The sequence below is a fragment of the Sphaerulina musiva genome (genome assembly GCF_000320565.1).
Source record: "Sphaerulina musiva SO2202 unplaced genomic scaffold SEPMUscaffold_7, whole genome shotgun sequence".
NCBI classification, from domain to species: Eukaryota; Fungi; Ascomycota; class Dothideomycetes; order Mycosphaerellales; family Mycosphaerellaceae; genus Sphaerulina; species Sphaerulina musiva.
This window is the reverse complement of record NW_016017389.1, coordinates 259,937-278,059: the sequence shown is the minus strand read 5'-3', so window position 1 is coordinate 278,059 and position 18,123 is coordinate 259,937. Positions and strand designations below refer to the sequence as shown.

The window sequence follows — 18,123 nt, the reverse complement described above, 5'->3', positions numbered from 1 at the left end:
GCCCACGCAAGTCAGAGTCGTGGATCGACACAGACAACATCGGTGGTCATTGGGACATATTGTTGACCATGCACAGTGCAGGTACAGACCAGTCAAGTCATACCGTGATCCTAACTAAACGTTCATCACCTTTCTGCGCTACACAGCAGAAAACGGTTAGTTAGAACTACCTCCATCGAGAGCAGCTGCAGCCATTAGCCAAACTGTGTTGGGGCTTGACTCTGATCCATAATTATTGTAATTTTCGGCAGCACTGATAGCAAGGTGCTATGCTGTGCTATGATTGCCACCTTCTACCGGGAGCGGCACTGGTGGATATGCCCTTTGCCCACTGCGCTGGGCGTGGCGTGGCGTTGCGTGTCGTAGCGGGGCAGTTTGCCCTCTCGCAAGTGAATAACTTCAATGCCGGCAGATCTTTGTGTGCTAGGAGGTAAGGGAACCGAGACCAGCCGGGCTTGGCAGTAGAGCGGAGTAAAGAGTTGAAAGGCCTGAGGCAGAAAGATGGGCATGGGGGGTGGAGCTGACAGGAAGCTACATACTCCTACCTGAGCTAAACATACGCGCTTCTTATATATGTACTTTCAGATATATTCTCCTATATAAAAAACTCCTCGTATAGGCAAGAAGGAGAGGAGAGAGAACCTCCCCTTGTTCCAATAAAACTCTTCCCAACATCATCATATTTGTATCCCTATACCCAACGACGAGAAAGTCTCTCCCTCTCTCTCGCCTCCTCGGTACGTATCACACCGAAACCTTTTCCGACGTACGATTTTTCTCAATACCTGATCTTTTTATACTCAGGTAGGTACTTAAACTTTCTTCCCAAGGAAGCGATTTAACGTAGGGCTCCCTACCTAAGGGGGAGGTACTAACAGCTTATGAATGATGTGTACATACATAAGGTACGTTCTTGTTAGTAGTGTAAATGCTCTCTCCCTCCCTCTCTGTATATGTGTTTATAGCTACAGGTAGCTACCTTGGTCCGTTGGACTTTTCGAGATTATTCCTTGTTTACATACTAGGTCTATTAAACGTGCAGGTAGGTAGGTACATGTAAATTGGTATATCGAGATACTAGGTAGATACAATCCATCATCCATCGTAACCAAAATCCTTTCATACTTCAAGAATATATAGGCTAGAGAGAACCAAAAAAGTTGTACCTATTCAAAATTCTTCACTCCTCCAGCGGGATACAATCCCGTCCATCCCGTCCGTGTAAGAAGAAGAAACAAAGCAGCCGAAAGAATTGAAGTGCCGAATGTGTAGGTCCAGCTAGGTAGGATTCCATGTTCGGCATATACAACTAAGTAAGAAAAGGTGGGGTGGGGGTGTGAGATACGGGTATGGAAGCTCCCCTCCTCCTCCTCCTCCTCCTCCTCCCCTCCTGCACCCCCTGGTTGGAACACAGCCGGGTTCACAACATCTCACCCCTGGTCAGAGAGCTTTGTTTGTTTGTTTCGGCATACCTGATTTGTTGCGTTCCGCTAATAGCAAGAGAGGGAGGGAGGGAGGGAGGGAGCAAACAAATAATAAAAATCGAATTCCCGTAGACTTTTTGTGTTTTTGTGCAAAGTGGTCACCTCACTGTCAGCCCATTTTCTTTTTTAGAAAAAGGGCCAATTGACTAGATATATCGTGTTTCCCTCCCTCCCTCTTGCTCTTCATCCTCATTCTGCTTTCATTGTCACGATTTCGCCTTGTCCTGTGCTATCACATGTACACCACCAACCATTTGAACCCCATCTAGATCTACCAAACCACTTTGTTTCTTGCACAGCACCGTAGAGTTCTCGAAGAAGACGCAACAACCATGACGACCGTCATGCAACCCGGGACCACCATCCCTCATCCTCACGACATCACTCTTCCCCGATTCGCAAAATCCACAGAAGCAACAACCTCACCCAACCAAGCCCCCGAATCTCCTCAAGCCATTGCCTCCCAATGGCTGACCGCCTTCTCCGCCATCCTCGCCTCCAACTCCACCTCGCAACTGCCCTCCGTCATCCACGAAGAAGGCTGGTGGCGCGACCAACTCGCTCTGACTTGGGATTTCCGCACCTGTCAGGGCCTGTCCAAAATCACCAACGAGCTCTTCCCGCACCATATTCGCAAAGCACATTTGCACAATTTCCAGATTGTGCCCGAGGGGAAATTCGTGCCGCACAAAATCGAGCCGCTGCCGGATTTGGAATGGGTGGAATTCATGGTTACGTTTGCGAATGATGTCGGCACGGGGAAAGGCATGATTCGGCTGGCGTGTTGTCCCACGACCCATGTGTGGAAAGCTCATATGATTTATACCGCATTGCAGACGCTGGATGCGTATCCCGAGCACATTGGTCCGTTGAGGCCCCACGGCGGCACAAATTCGCTCAAGGGTGGTGTGATTGAAGGGAATTGGTTGGAACGTCGAGAACGACAAGTGCAGTTTTTGGACGAACAACCTACTGTTCTGATCATCGGAGCGGGTCAGTCAGGTTTGAATCTGGGAGCGAGGCTGGGGGCCATGGGAGTGAGTGCGCTGATTATCGATCGGAACGAGAGGATTGGAGATAATTGGAGGAAGAGATATCGCACTCTAGTGACGCATGATCCGGTGCAGTTTACCCACATGGCGTTTATGCCGTTTCCGGCAAACTGGCCCTTGTTCACCGCCAAGGATAAGTTGGCGGATTGGTTTGAGATTTATGCGAGTGCCATGGAATTGAATGTTTGGTTGCAATCGACGATTGGCAAAGCCGAGTTTGTGGAAGATGCGCAGGAGTGGGTGGTTGATGTCGTGAGAGGCGACGGGACGGTGAGGACATTGAGACCAAGGCATGTGGTCATGTGTTCTGGACATGCGGGAGAACCGAGAATTCCCACGTTTCCCGGTCAAGATACCTTTAAAGGTGTGGTGTATCACGGTAGCCAGCACAAAGATGCCACTACGCAGGAGAATGTCGCGGGGAAGAAGGTCGTGGTGGTGGGCACCGGGAATAGCGGCCACGATATGGCGCAGAATTACTGCGAGAATGGAGCTTCAGTCACGATGCTGCAACGCAGAGGCACGTATGTGATCCAAGCAAGCAAAGGCCTGGAGATGGTTCATGCGGGCATGTATGATGACCACGGACCTCCGACGGAAGACGCAGACATTGCTTGGCAGAGTTTGCCGATCCCCGTTCAATTCGTGCTCAGTGCAGGTCTGACGGAGAAGATCAAGAGCGTCGAAAAGGAGAATATTGAAGGTTTGACCAAGGCGGGATTCAAGGTCGACTTCGGACATGACAATAGCGGCATGCATCGCAAGTACATCACCCGTGGTGGAGGATACTACATCGATGTGGGCTGCTCCCAGCTCATCGTCAATGGCAAGATCAAGGTCGTGCAGAGTCCTGATGGTATCAAAGGCTTTACAGAGCGGTCTCTTGTTTTGGCGGATGGCAGGGAGCTCGAAGCAGACATCGTCGTGCTGGCCACAGGATACGACAATATGCGGACCACTGCGCGTAAGACGCTGGGTGACAAGGTTGCAGATCGATGTAAGGATGTCTGGGATCTGGATGAAGAGGGCGAAGTGAATGCGGTATGATCTTGTCCACCTTCACCATCCATTTGAGCCCGTCGCTAACTGATCTTCAAACAGATGTGGCGTCCTTGCGGCCACCCGAAGCTGTGGTTCTTGGGAGGTGCTCTAGCCTTGTGTCGGATCTACTCCAGGTTTCTTGCCATGCAGATTGTTGCGAGTGAGAAGTCTTTGTAGATGTGCACCCGAGGTTTTGTAATTGATGGTTGTGGTTCTAGTTTTCGTCGGATAGATGTCTAGAATTGATGACAGACGGCCGAGGTGGAGTGAAGCGCAGTCTCTTCTCTTCTCCTCTCCCAGCCTCTGCCATCTGGAAATGCATGAAATATCGTTTCAAGTTGCTACCATATATGGAGGTGACACGAGGCTGTTCTCGTGCACACCTCTCTCACCACGTGTGTGTTTCTACGGCTCGTCGGCACCGGGCAAATGCTGAAGACCTTGTACGGATGCCTGACCGCACCATGTATGAAATGTAGTAAGGTCTTTCCAGCCTGAAACACATCGAGGGACTTCTGTCGGCCATTGCAAATTACTGTATCCTCCCGATGTTGTCCTCGCTTACACGAGAGAAGTGAGCCCGGAACGTCCGCTGATGAAGGGCCCGGGAATGTCTATAGCAGTAGACTTGGGCGCACGAGTGCCTGACGCCATGACCAGACGGCCATATCGATAGCAGCTGGTGGATCTGAGCCGCGTTGCGATGATGGGACTCCTGTGTCTTCGTCTCAGCCACATCAGATGGCTCCTCAAAAGACTCCATCGTGCTCGCCAGGCAGCCGCTTGACGCGCTTCTGCTCCCAATTATCCAGGTCCTTCGCTGCGAGTTTCTGTATAGCATATCAGTCACGTGCGCTGTATGTACAGTATAGATGGTGGGAGAGTGAAGATACATAATATTCCTCTGCCAGATCAATCCGCCTCTTGTCCTTGCCAATGCCCAACTCCTCGTCCTTTGTCAGCTGTCGCACCTTGCGGTCATGGCGTTCGTAGCGCAGGGCGGTGGCGGGCGTGAGGAAGAAGGAGCCGAGCAGCATGGTGGTGATGAAGGGCAGGCCGAAGAGCGCGAAGGGATGTCGGGCGAGGAGGACGCGGTAGCGGGCGGCGAAGGATGAGTCGTTGGACGAGCGGAACTTGCGAGAGGGGAAGACGGCCATGATGGTCGATTTGCAGCTGTATCGGTGTGCTATTGCACTGAACTGTTCTGGACGGACCTGGACTGTGCTGTGCTTCTAGAGGTACGGCTCGTGTGTCTGTCTGTTCGGGCCGGAGCTGTCGGGTCATGATAGACGATGGAAAGAAGGGTCGGGCCGTCCGAACTCCACAACATCTCTTGGCGGGTCGCGACGCACGTCCCTCTCCCTCTGTTTGACGCGACGCGTCGGGGCACCAACGCCACAACTCCGACTGCACTTTGTACCGCACTGCCTTCCTCCGGACTACATATACCGCATCTTCACCCACTTCCTGTCCTCATGCTGCCTCTGTCGATTCGTACCTGGACTGCCCCATCTGACAGTCTCGAGACAGAATTGTTCTAGAAGCGAGGAATGCCCCGGCACATACTCGATGCGAAATGACCTGACCAGGATAGAAAGAGCCTCACTATGGCTCGCCGACAGCATGCCACCAGCAACGGGAACCACCTCCACACTGATCCTCCACCGCCGTCCACGCTGGCGGCCCAACTTGTGCAGAATCAGACCAGACAGCCGACAAGCCAGCACCAGGAGGAGGTCGCCAGCTTTCGAGACCTCCTCCACGAGATCCTGCACAGCAATGCTGCAGCCCCGGAGACAGATGTGGGCGTGAACGCTCAGCTAGTGAACGTGGTCATCCAGGCTGGCCTCGTCCCACTCACACTGGACAATCCCTTCGCCGATTGGGATGTACTCCTTCCACAGGCAATGGACAGCGTTGCCGTCATCGAGTCTACCATCAAGCGACAGCCAGACGTTCTGCTTGCTCAAACCTCCCCTGATGGCCCGAAACTCATCTTGAGTATACTTGCTACTTTGATCGCTCTGTGTGGCAGACCCAAGTGCGAGCAGCTGGCTGTACGGCGTCTTTTGCTCTGCTCGTTGCAGTCTTTAGATACTTCCATACACTTATGGCAACATGCTCGCGCCCTCTCCGAAGTGTTGCAGCAATGTGTAGACGGTATGTCGTGCATCCGCAAGGTAAGTGAATTCTAGCTCATTTCTTTCACAGAAGTACTGTTTGCCTTGGAGGCGCTACCCGCTCATCGTACAATACTCAATCTCAGCCTACCTCCTGCACGAGGTCTTGCCAGCTTCTGGCCACGATCAGAAGACAGTATTGCATTACCTCCAGGGAGCACGGCTGTTGTCACAGAGGCAGGACGCGCATATTTCATCGCCCTAGAGCTGTGTCAGCTTTCGGCTCTTGATGCCATGTGGAGACAAGAGACATGTTTGCGCCTGCAGCGCCTGGCATATCCTCTCAAGGCACCACTGGCAAAACTAGCATTATGGGAGGCAGCTGTGCAGCAATTACTCAACCTGCCGTACCATTCGCTTTTGATATCCGCTTTCTTGGGCGATTGTGCAAGAGCGCCACCGTCGACCGCTATACAGAAGACGTTAGCTGCACGCCTGACTACTCTTCTGAGCACGCAGTTCGAGGCCGTCAAGGATACGATCATGAATGCCATGCCAGGAGTCATGTCGGAAGAAGTCTGGCAATCATTACATGAAGACCTGAAGATTGCAATCGCGATATGGCTGTCTCGTGTGGATCCAGAGGGCCGTGCTCCCGAACACATTGCTACATTTCAAGAACGGCTCCAAGCAGGTGATGCAATGACTGACAACGAGTTGCATGCCAATTTTCAACAGCTCAGCACTGCCAAGACATGTAATGGGAGGCGACCGAGACTCCGTAAAAGACGAAAGGTATCCGTAGACAAAGCGGAGTCGCGGAAGGCGGACGTGATTAGACGCACGTCTTCGCTGCTGACCGGCGTCGATGGCGAAGATCTTGCCGTTCTGCCTGATGTGGTGGTTTCGGTTTACGCAACGCTCCAACAGGAAGCTCAATGCGCTGCATGGCAATCCCTGGCTGAACTAGCAGAGTATGAGCTGAACATCACGCTACTCACAATCTCACGGCTTCTGGAGGTTGGCGAGCCCCATGAAGATAAGAGACAAAGAGTGCTGGCCATGTTAGCCATGAGAGCCTGCATTGAACGATCAGATGATGCGACATATGTCGATGTCAGAACAAGTCGCTTTGCGCAACACTGTCTCAACTCGCTTCGAAGCTCAGTGCGTGAGCTGAGGACGGCTGCTGCACAGACCGTGTCATGCCTCCTTCGAGATAGTCTGCCAGAGTCCTTGAGATTCCCAAATAGACAAGTCGTACTGGAGCACCTTCGGAGTGCGTCCACTCGCGACGTTGCCAGTGAACAGGAAACACTGGTCACAGCATGGGGTCAGGTCGCGATCTCGTGCGGCGAGAAAGAGCTCAACCTAGCATTGCTTCAGTTGGTTGAATACCTCGGCCATGGTAATGCCTATGTCTGTGCTTTGGCGTTCTCTGAACTGGAATCCATTGCGACATACAAAGGCCTTTTGCCCAAGGAGCTCTTCCAGCCGTTCTGGCGCTCTATCGCCGTCGCAGTAGTACAGGAGCTACACAATAAACCACAAAAGGCACAACAGCTTAGCGACTTGTTGAGCATGGACATCAATAGCTTCCTCCTGCTGACGCAGCGTGAGATACTGCCATTCCTGGTCTTGACCAAGAGAAAGGACGTCTTACAAAGAATTGCAAACGCACGAGGCAACGGCGCCACCATCGAGGACATATGCATGCAGCCTAGCACGAACTTGGCTGCCATTCTGGCTTTTCTGCTCTCGCAGTCTTCACATGAAGCCGAAGATTTCGCCTATTCGTGTCTCACTGAGGTTGCGCCAGAGTTGCGAAATACAGATGTAGTAACCTTGGTGGCCCAGGTGAATCCAGTTCTGGTGGCGTGCGAAATGCTCAAGCTCAGTGGTGAACAAAGTCCGGACAGAAAGTCCAGAGCGTATCAGGCGTTCCAAACGTTTGCCACCATCGCCGAGAGGCTACCTGGCCAGCGCAAAGTGCATGGGAAGGCTTCGAAAGCCGTGAGCACTTTCTTCGAAGATAAAATTCTTGGTATATTGACGTTATTCTCCCTTACGCTGGAATGTGGCACAGGAGCAGAATCCACAACGGAGAAGATACGCTGCTTGAAAGGCCTGGCGGACATGCTCGTCATTGCGAAAGGTCAACTTTCTGCCGCGCTGCCACAGATCCGTGGATGTTTACAGTCAGGTCTCGAGCAGCCAGCGCTATGTGAACTCGCGTTTGGCACGTGGCTGACCCTAATCCCATTACTGGACGAAGACGATGTCATGTCGATTGTCAATGAAACCTTTGTCCTCATCACGCGGCACTGGTCACATCTCACACTCGATACGCAGCAAAAGACGCACGAGATGCTCAGTCAGCTTGTCAAAACGCACAACACGCTGTTGCAAGAAAATAAAATGACGCTCCCATCACTGCAGGGCATACCGCTTCTGTCGAAATTCGCCGCCGAATTCGACCGGGTCAGATCGCAAGAAGACGTCGAGACCTTCTGCAAAGCATTCACGAGACGGCTGAAAGACGACAGCGATACAGTCGTGCTCCAGTCACTCGAGGAGCTGGTTCCGTTCTTAATCTCTCGCCAGACATTCATACACGAAACGGCTGCAAGCGAGCTGCCCTCGCCGGTACTTTCAGAGTTACTTTGTGCTCTCCTCGATGTTACAGTCAAGTACTCCAGTACGAAGCCAGAAGCTGCAGAATTTTGTGGTAAGGCGCTTGGCATCATTGGCTGCCTCGATCCCAATCGAGTCGAGGCGACGCGGAGGAAGGGTCATATTCTTGTCTTGTCCAATTTCGAGAACGCAGGTGAGGTAATTGATTGGATTGTCGCATTACTGCAAGACGTCCTGGTCAAATCGTTCAATTCTGTTACGAACCCCAAGGACCAAGGTTTCCTCGCATTCACCATGCAGGAGCTACTCAGGTTTTGCGAGTTCCCTCAAATTGCAGAATTGCGACCTCGCGCATCCCAGGCCCCAGAAGCTGCCGCCAAATGGTATGCCATGCCTGAGCATATCCGTACAGCTCTTACGCCCTTTTTGAGTTCCAGATACGTGGTTACCAGTAACAACCCCGTGAATCCACCAGATCGGATCTATCCTGGCTTCTCCCCCGACGCTTCTCACAGTTTTTGGCTGAGGTCCATCACCATCGACCTGTTGATTAGAGCAAAAGGCGACAATGCAAAAGCAATCTTTATGCTGTTTGTACGTATCATTCGTGCGCAGGATCTAGCGATTGCTCGCTTTCTCTTCCCGTACGCGGTGCTCAATGTGGTCATTGGAGGCACTACTACCGAAATTAAAAATCTCACAGATGAATTCATGGCTACATTGCAGGCAAATTCAGACCATGCCGCTCAAAAGGAGAATATCCGGCTTTGCAGTGAGAGCATCTTCTCGGTCCTCGACTACACATCGACTTGGCTGCGCGAGAAGCGCAAAGCGTTCAACGAGATCCGTAGTGCAGCTTACAAGACGGGGATGTCGCCCAGCGAATTTGACGAGGCCCGTGACATTGGTCAAATGGAGACAGTAGAGAATTTCCTGGCCTCTATACCCGCGGAGATCATTGCGAACCAGGCGATAGAATGCCGATCGTATGCTCGTGCACTCTTTCACTGGGAGCAATACATACGACAGGAGCGAGATCTCATTCCGACCCAAAAGATGACGAAATATCACGAGCACATGTATGATCGATTACAGGACATCTACACGCAGATCGAAGAGCCCGACGGGCTCGAGGGCATTGCCGCTCATTTGTCTCTAGTTTCGGAACAGCAACAGACCATAAACCATGCCAAAGCAGGACGTTGGACTGCTGCTCAGGCATGGTACGAGCTTCAGCTGGCAGAAGATCCCGCAGACGTTGATATCCAGCACCAAATTTTGCTATGCCAGAGGGAGACGGGACAGTATGCCACCCTTCTTCGTTACGCCAACAGCTTCCTCGATCCTGGTCAAAGTCATGATAATATGCCCGCAGCAATACAGGCACATTTGCCGTTGGCAGTCGAGGCATGTTGGATGACAGAGGACTTCGATGGCCTCAAGCGACGACTGCTCATTCGTCCCGAAGAAACCAAGGTAGATTTCAACCTGGGCATCGGCCAGGCTCTACTCTATGCCGCAGAAGACTCTGCAGTCTCCTTGCAGGACCATATTAGGAACAGCCGCACTTCCATCGTAGAAGGTCTTTCCATGGCTAGCACTGGCTCACTGCAAACATGCCATGCAGATCTGATGAAGCTGCATGTGCTTTATGAGTTAGAAGCACTTTTCGCAGTCCAGCCTTCTGACGCTTCGCGCTTGATGAAAACATTTGACAAGCGCCTGCTCGCTGTCGGAGCATATGTGCAGGATAAGCAGTATATTCTTGGTGCTCGTCGTGCTGTGATGCGACTTCTGCCAGAATCATTCAAAGAAAGGTACTCAGGCGCATCGTGGCTCACCACGGCCAGACTGGCTCGACAATCGAAGAACATCACCAGCGCCTACAATGCCGTCCTCAAGGCCTACGAATACCACGAGCGTGGGGCGAAGGTGGAAGAGGCAAGATTGTTATGGGTCGAGGGCCACCAAAGACAAGCTATACGAGCGCTAGAAGCGGCCATTGACTCTGGCGTATTGGAAGTCGAAGATCCCGATTCGAGCGTGCCTGATGCAGTCAGCGCCACGACGAATAGCATGAGCGAGATCAACGGCCACAAGCAGAGTCCGCTATTGGGCAAGGCACTGCTCCTTCTCGCCAAATGGCTCGATGCTTCTGGACAGAGCCAGACCAAGGACATGACGGACCGCTATCAATTGGCCGCTCGCCGCCATCAGCGATGGGAGAAAGGGCACTACTATCTGGGCAAGCACTATAGCAAATTGCTGGATGTGCAGAAATCGCTGCCTCGAGAGAAACAAATCGCAACGTACTTGTCTGGTGAGCTGACCAAGTTGGTCATTGATAACTCTTTACGCTCCATACCGTTCGGGAACAAGTACTGGCATGAGACTATCCCGCGAGTTCTCACTCTGTGGTTGCAGCTCGGCATGGACTCGCTGAAGGCAGCTCGCGGAGAGGACGATGCCATCTTCCAGAAGCGTAAGAAATCGCTGCAAGCGTGCAACAGGCAATTGCAGAAATACTTCGAGCGCGTCCCTCCATACGTCTTCTACCACGCGCTTCCTCAGCTGATTTCGCGAATCACTCATCCACATCCTGACGTGTGGCACCATCTGTGCAACATTCTCGTCCGGATTATATCCACACACCCAAGTCAGGCACTCTGGAGTATGCTTGCAGTGCCCAAAGCGACCGACAAGTTACGGATAGAGCGTGGCAAGGAAGTCTTGCTGAAGCTCAGAGAGCAGAAGACTCAGCCCAAACATGATGCATCACACGTAGACCTCAAAACGCTCATCGTGCACAGCCAGAGGCTTTGCGATGGACTGCTTCTTGCTTGCGAACAGCCCATTGAGGCTCGAGCGGTCCATGTCAGCTTGTCCAAGAATCTGGCATTCAAGCTCAACCTGGCCCCCAGCAATCTGGTGGTGCCTGTGGAGTCCACGTTGACCGCATCTGCTCCCGCAGCATCCAACAGTGACTCGATTCGACGGCACAAAGCGTTTACGCAAGACAAGATCACCATCCAAGCCTTTCAAGACGATGTGCTGGTCCTCAACTCACTACAGCGACCCAGAAAAATCACGGTTCGTGGCTCCGATGGCAAGCTGTATGGACTCTTGTGCAAGCCCAAGGATGATTTGCGCAAAGATCAACGTCTGATGGAATTCAACGGTATCATCAATCGTGCTCTGAAGCGCAATACGGAAAGCAGCAAGCGTCGTCTGTTTATCAAAACATATGCAGTCACACCCTTGAGCGAAGAATCCGGCTCCATCGAATGGGTCGAAGGCATCAAGCCCATGCGCGACATCCTGCTCAGCGCGTACAACGGCAAAGGCATCCGACCCAACTACAACGAGATCCGCAAAAGCCTCGAAATCGCCTCGGCATCGGAAGAAAACGCGCACATCTTCACCGAAGAAGTACTCTCCCAATTCGAGCCCGTTCTCCACGAATGGTTCACCGAAACCTACCCAGAGCCTGAAATCTGGTTCCACGCTCGTCTCCGCTACGCGCGATCCGCCGCCGTCATGTCCATTGTCGGCCACATTCTCGGCCTCGGCGACCGGCACGGCGAAAACATCCTCCTGATGGAAGACACCGGCGGAGTCTTCCACGTCGACTTCAACTGCCTCTTCGACAAAGGTCTCACTTTTGAAAAACCCGAACGTGTCCCCTTTCGCCTCACTCACAACATGGTCGACGCCATGGGTCCCTATGGCTACGAAGGCCCCTTTCGCAAATCCTCCGAATTGACCCTCGGTCTCTTGCGCCAGGAACGCGATACCCTCATGACCGTCTTGGAGACGTTTGTATACGATCCCACGGCGGATTTTGTCGGGAAAAAGAGGAGAAATACGCCTGGTGTACCGGATACTCCGGCGGAGATTTTGGAGAGTGTCAAGACGAAATTGAAGGGGCTTTTGCTCGGAGAGACGGTGCCGTTGAGTGTGGAAGGCTATGTGGATGCTCTGATTCAACAGGCGACTAGTCACTTTTTGTTGGCGAGCATGTATATTGGTAAGTTGCTGTCCAACAGTCACCCCCTTTTTTTTGCCCGCAGCTTTCTCGGACCAAGACCCCATGCTAAACTAACATTGTTCGACTTGGACAGGCTGGTGTTCATTTCTGTAGATACACCCTCCCTCACTCTCTCGTGTGAGATCCAAGCTGCATGGAACATATTTCACGACGACGACAATGATAATGATTATGCATTATGTAGGTACTAAAAATTCACTCCCCCATAAAAGCTTTGTCTCTGTTATGCCTCACACGCCCACCCACTTTCTCTGTCTCATTTCCCTTCCCTTCCCTTCCCTTCTCTTCAGACATACTCGGCGCACGAAACAGGCGAGCGCAAGTCCATGACATCTCCAATCGTCACATTCGGCACCATATCTGCCACCCACAAGACATGATTCAGCGTCGTCTCCGGCCCATCATCACCACTATAGTCCGTCCACTCGGGTCCGGGCGTAGCCCACCTATTGGCTGCGTTGAATTCCTCACTCGGTGTATTCGGTCTCCCCATTTCCATCAGACGTTCAGGCGGCCCTGACGATGTCCACTGATACCACAACCGGTCGATGTTCGCATGATGCAGAAAGAAGATGGGATCCCCCGGGGCCAGCAGGGCATCGGCCATGACCTGTCCGACACCCTCGTGTCCTGCAATGTGAAGCCAATTCTCATAACAGCCACTGGCGCCTGCCCAGTTCCGATTCCGCAAGCAGATATCAATCTCACTCTGTGCCGCACGCGCGAACTGGGTGGAGTTGAATTTCCTTCTAAGACATTCCGGAGTCGCCGGCATCCCATCGTCGTTGAAGGTCAAGGTGAGGTTGGCGAAGGGACCGTCCATCACGCAGTTGTTCTCACCGTGCCCATCACCGCCAAATCCATATCGCGGATCCCATACTTCTGCTCCTGCGAGATTTTCCACGTCCAAAGACATTTCCCAGTACCTGTCACAAAGAAAAAGGAAAAAGGTCAGCGACATCGATTCACTGAAAACAAAGACCCTCATCCCCTCCATACTACTCCTGCCTGCCTGCTTCTTCTTTGGGGACCCGGTGCACTCACGGTACGCCAAGAGTATAATTGCAATGCTGCGACAACATCATCTCATGCGCTCGCAGGTAATATCGATGCCACGGCAAAAACGCCGCGACACCATGGATCCAATTCTTGCTTTTGATATGTGTCCATTGCAGTTCTTCCCATACGGATCGTGCACCATGAATTCCGTAGCCTGGCGCTGTCTCTTGTAGACATTTCACCGCATTGAGGTATGAAAGCTTTTCTCGGTTACTCAACGCCGTCCTGTTTTGAAAAAAGTAGTTAGTTTGATTTTTGTTTCTTTTGCACTCTGCTCTCTCTCTCGCTCTCTCTCTCTCTTTCAAAAACTTCTTCTAGCTATTGCGGCTGCTGCTAGTGCTGCTGCTGCTCGTACCAAGATCGTCTCTGTACTGGTGACTGACAAGTTGTTGCAGGTTCGTACTGTCTTTTGAGATACCGTGTCGAAGGAGAGGCAGAAGCAGAAACAGAGGCAGCAGCAAATCCCAACACCAAATTCGCCACAAGCAAAATGCGATGTAGGCTTAGTGCTGCTGCTGCTGCTCCCGCTGCGGCAAACATGATGTTGCCTTTGGACTCCTCGTGTCCTTTCGGAGGACGAATAGAGAGAATAATCTCTCTTTCTCAAGAGAAGACACCTCTCCCGAGGGAAAAGAGGGAAAAAGGAAAAAAAAAGAGCAAACGAACGAGTGGCTGTGTTCCTCGAAAAAAGAAATCACCAAAAAAAGTTGCCCTCTTCCTCCCTCAACCACGCACACACACGCACAAATCCACACCTCCCCAAAGAGCAAAGAGAAACAGAGAGTAAAAAAGAAAAGGCTCCTCCCACCCCCTCTTCAAGCCCCGAGCTCACCCACCGAATTCCAGTCCAATCACAGAACTCTGTATGACCTATGTGTACAACCCATCTCGTCAGCAGCCACGAAACATAAAACCAAACACAAAAAATCCCGTCTTCTAGCTGTATAGCAATGACGCACAAGACTCTCTGAACCGTGGCCAGTAGATACCACCTAGGAGGTCGTTGTGCAACAAAACGGCAAAAAGGGCAATAATCTTTGCGTACCTCTTTAGCTGCACGGCTGGCTGGCTGAGTGTGACGCCCTCTTTCTCTCTTCTGTCTCTCTGTGACTTTTCCTCTGTCTCTCGGTTTCTCTCGGAGTCACGCGGAAAGCTACAGCTCGGTTTTGCTGACTGACTGATTGATTGACTAACTGTTACCAGCTTGTCACATACCTTTCAGTTGAATGGATGGATGAGAGAACTGGATCGGGTCGGATGCGGCGCAATATAGTTGGTTGGATAGCCGTCGTCGTTCTCGTCGTTCTCGTCGTCGGCGGCGGCGGCGGCGTGCTGATATGAGGCGTGCTGAGGTGAGATGAAGTCGTACTCGGTGATATGGCCGAGACAAAATGAATATATTTCTCTCTCTCTCTGACTGGTTGCCCGGCCGTGAATTCCGTGCCCGAAATTCCCTTTCGTGGCGGGGAGGTATACCTTTCTGTGTGATGTAGTCAAGGAAGAATGGATGGATGGATGGTCGCTGTCTTTGATTTGACTTGTGCGTTATGCGTGCGTGCGTGCGTGCGTGAGACAGCGCGAGAGAGATAAAAATCGTTTTTGTGTAAGGTACATGTACCTAGCATGTAAAGTAGAATCGCGAGAATTGGTAAGTCCCGTCTTTTTTTGTTTCTGGTTTCTGGTCGATTCGATTCGTTTCGATTCGTTCGTTTCGTTCTTACCCAACTTCTTTTCACTTGTGTTTGTTTTTGTTTTGTTCCGGGAAGGGAGGTTGATTGTTTTGTTCCGGGAAGGGAGGTTGAGTGTGGGAGTGATCTTACCTTACACTGTTTCACCTCGAAGGTACAGGTACTACCTAACCTAAGGTAGGTAACCTACTACATGTCGTGTTAAGAAGGATGAAGCCAACCAAATCAAGCATAAGGTACATACATATACTTGAAAGCAACCTAAGCAGAGCAACAAAGAATTGAGATGAATACAAGTATACAAGATTGTAGTAGAGGAGAAAAAAGGAAACTGTTCATACAATAATATCTATCCGACTTTAAAGAATCACTCAGACTCTTAGGGGGAGTAGGATGTTGGGGCTAAAGCTATCGTCGTTCAATCATCGTAGCAGAGCAGAGCAGAGCAGAGCAGGGGGGCAGACAATCTTCTTCTTTCTCTGCTGCTCGGAATATAGAAAACAAAATCGTACAAAAAAAGTTAAAAGCTGCTGCTGGCTGCTGCTGCTGATACATAGAAATTAAAATATCCTCCTCCTCCTCTTCTTCGTAACTACCTATTTCTTCTCTTCCTCCTCCTCAAAAAATGGAAAATGCGGTGACCTCGTCCGATAAGGCCTAGGACTACGCACAGCCGCACGAACAGCTAGTCAATCCTCATCAGCATAAGCGAGCTGAGAAGCCGTACGAGCAGGCGGAGGAGGACGACGAAGTTTCTCTCCCGCGGCACTCGTATTCATTTCACCCGAGACGCGAGGAGTTTCTGCAGCAAACAGCTCCTTCAATCCGGGCGTAAAAGGGGATGCAGAAGTTTCTTCGTCGGGCGTTTTGGGCCCGGATTCGTCTTCTTCGTGGCTTTGGCTGTCGCGGCTGGCGGTCGAGGGGCTGGACATGTCTGAGAGGAGGGAGCCGTGTTTGGAGTCGTGGGAGTCTGATCGGCCGGATTTATTGGGTGATGAGACGGGGGATAGGACTTCGACGTTGGCGACTTTGGGGGTGGGGGCTGTGGACTTTTCTTTGCGCTCGGCAGTCACGGCGCTGATGGTGGGCAGGTTCAGCTGGGAGACGGTGCGAAGTGGTGATTCTGCAGTGGGTGTTTGTGCAGAAGGTGATTCGTCTTCCACTGGCGTTTGCAGACCGGTCTGGAATCCGGACTCACTTGGCGAAGTTGCGCGGCTGTGTGAGGAACGTGACGTGTTGGGAGTTTGCGCTGCCGAGTAGTACGTCGATGCAGGCCGCGTCGAGAGAGACTCTGCTTTGGGAGTAGCAAGTACGGGAGTAGGCTTGGACATGCCAACGAGGTTGCCAAGCGTCTTCTCGTCCACTTGCTTAGCATCAGACTTGTTCTCGGCCTGCGCTTCGTCGTCACCAGAGTACCTATAAGGGTCGTACTCTGCATCAGGAGCCGTCTTCTTTGCCAGTTGAGTAGGAGGCACTTTGACTGCAGCACCCACAAAGCCATTCGTGTCGACGTCTTCATGCTGCTCTCCCGCTGGTACCTGGGAGAGGAGGGCGTCTGCAATGGGGTCCTGTGCAGCCTCCGCTGTCGTCGACGGCTCACCGTCAGGCTTGTCCGTAGCAGCCTTCGACATCCTGGGATTCTCGACCATGGGGCTCGTGGCCATTTCAACCATAGCTGGCTTCTCCTCGGCTGGGCTGGGTGCATCTGCAGCAGGCGTGGCTGGCTCGTTGCGAGGAGACGCGACCAGAGACCGGGACATGTGTGGGTTATCTTCCATTGGACTCGTGGCCATCTCGACCATGGCTGGCTTCTCTGCCATTGGACTCGTTCCCATTTCAGACATGACTGGTGCTTCAGCTGCTGGGCTTGTGGCACTATCAGCCATGTCCGGCTCAGCTTCACTCTCGGCTTGCGACATGAACGCATCTGCGACAGGGTCGGCTGTAGGAATCTCCGTCTGCGATTGCATGCTCTCGAAAGATGGTTCGCCTGTGGGAGACAGAGCACGCTTTGGATCGGGCGATGGCGAGCGAGCTGGCTGCTCCGACTGTACGAGGGAGTCGACGTAGGGGTCGGCATTTTCGGCCTTCGCAGGCTCCACAGTGGATGGTTGCGACTGCTCAGGTGCTGTTTCTTCTGTAGGCGAAGGAGATGGCAGACGAGGTCTGACAGTCGGGTTGTACCAAGACTCGGTGTTAGCTTCACGATTAGGTGGAGTGTCTTCGTTTGACGGCTCTTCGAACGATGGTGCACGGGAAGTGTTTCGAGACATGGGCATCCGCGACGACTGTCGTGACTCTGCGCGCGACCAGAGAGATTGCAACGCAGCTTGGTTTTCACCTGGGGTCGTCTCGGTCGCCACCCTGCGTGAAGCTGATCGTGTATCTTCATCGGTGGTGTCAACGACAGGCTCAAAGCTGCGGCGTGGCATCTCTGGGCTGGAGATAGCGACTGCTGAGCTAGGCTCGGTGGATTGGCGGTATCCCACACTGACTGCTGAGCTCGGTTCAGTGGGTTGGCGGTCTGCCACACTCACTGCGGAATCTGGCACCGACTGGTCGGGCGCGGCCCAAACAGCAGGACTGTCGGAAGTCATATCTGACAAAGTAGGAAGGTCGAGCTGCGACACTGGACGCGTAGGTACAAAGTCCGAGCCAGGCGTACGGCTCTCTTGAATATAGCCATTGTCGAACGAGTCGGTGTGCGAGAGAGGTACTCCCTGGCCTGGTGACTGCACGGGCGATACCGAAGTACTTCGAACGGGACTTCTAGGTGGAGATTGGTCTTCACCAGGAGTTGTAGGCGTGCTGTCGTTGTTGTCGTCTAGTCCTGGGCTCACGACTGGCAATGGTGGTGACTGAGGAAGCTCGTCCCAGTTGGTGGCACCCCAGTTGGGCATACCTGTCTCATTCTCGGGTGTGTCCTGTTCGTACTGCGGGCTCATGGTCTGCCACTGCCTGTCATGCACGCGAGCAGATGCAGGGCGAGACACCGAA

At 52.4% G+C, this 18,123-nt stretch overlaps 4 protein-coding genes across 4 annotated transcripts; 2 read left to right on the top strand and 2 right to left on the bottom strand.

Annotated features, from left to right (window-relative positions):
- Positions 1-1,571: 1,571 nt before the first annotated feature.
- On the top strand, positions 1,572-4,810 carry SEPMUDRAFT_150082 (FAD/NAD(P)-binding domain-containing protein). Its single transcript, XM_016905954.1, has 3 exons — positions 1,572-3,577; positions 3,638-4,407; positions 4,471-4,810. The coding sequence occupies exons 1-2, from the start codon at positions 1,817-1,819 to the stop codon at positions 3,752-3,754; spliced, it is 1,878 nt and encodes a 625-aa protein (XP_016759179.1). The 5' UTR covers positions 1,572-1,816; the 3' UTR covers positions 3,755-4,407; positions 4,471-4,810.
- On the bottom strand, positions 4,327-4,734 carry SEPMUDRAFT_47242 (cytochrome c oxidase assembly protein COX16, mitochondrial; the record flags this gene model as incomplete). The annotated part of the gene is made up of 2 exons (XM_016909028.1): positions 4,327-4,407; positions 4,471-4,734. The coding sequence occupies 2 exons, from the start codon at positions 4,732-4,734 to the stop codon at positions 4,327-4,329; spliced, it is 345 nt and encodes a 114-aa protein (XP_016759180.1).
- Positions 4,811-6,585: 1,775 nt separating the features above from the next.
- SEPMUDRAFT_88251 (phosphatidylinositol 3 and 4-kinase) lies at positions 6,586-12,582 on the top strand. The gene is made up of 2 exons (XM_016910468.1): positions 6,586-12,358; positions 12,453-12,582. The coding sequence occupies exons 1-2, from the start codon at positions 6,760-6,762 to the stop codon at positions 12,470-12,472; spliced, it is 5,619 nt and encodes a 1,872-aa protein (XP_016759178.1). The 5' UTR covers positions 6,586-6,759; the 3' UTR covers positions 12,473-12,582.
- Positions 12,583-12,665: 83 nt separating this feature from the next.
- SEPMUDRAFT_157186 (Di-copper centre-containing protein) lies at positions 12,666-13,978 on the bottom strand (the record flags this gene model as incomplete). Its single annotated transcript, XM_016907723.1, has 3 exons — positions 12,666-13,305; positions 13,424-13,663; positions 13,794-13,978. 3 exons carry the CDS (start codon positions 13,976-13,978, stop codon positions 12,666-12,668), a joined length of 1,065 nt encoding a protein of 354 aa, XP_016759177.1.
- Between the last annotated feature and the right edge of the window lie 4,145 nt (positions 13,979-18,123).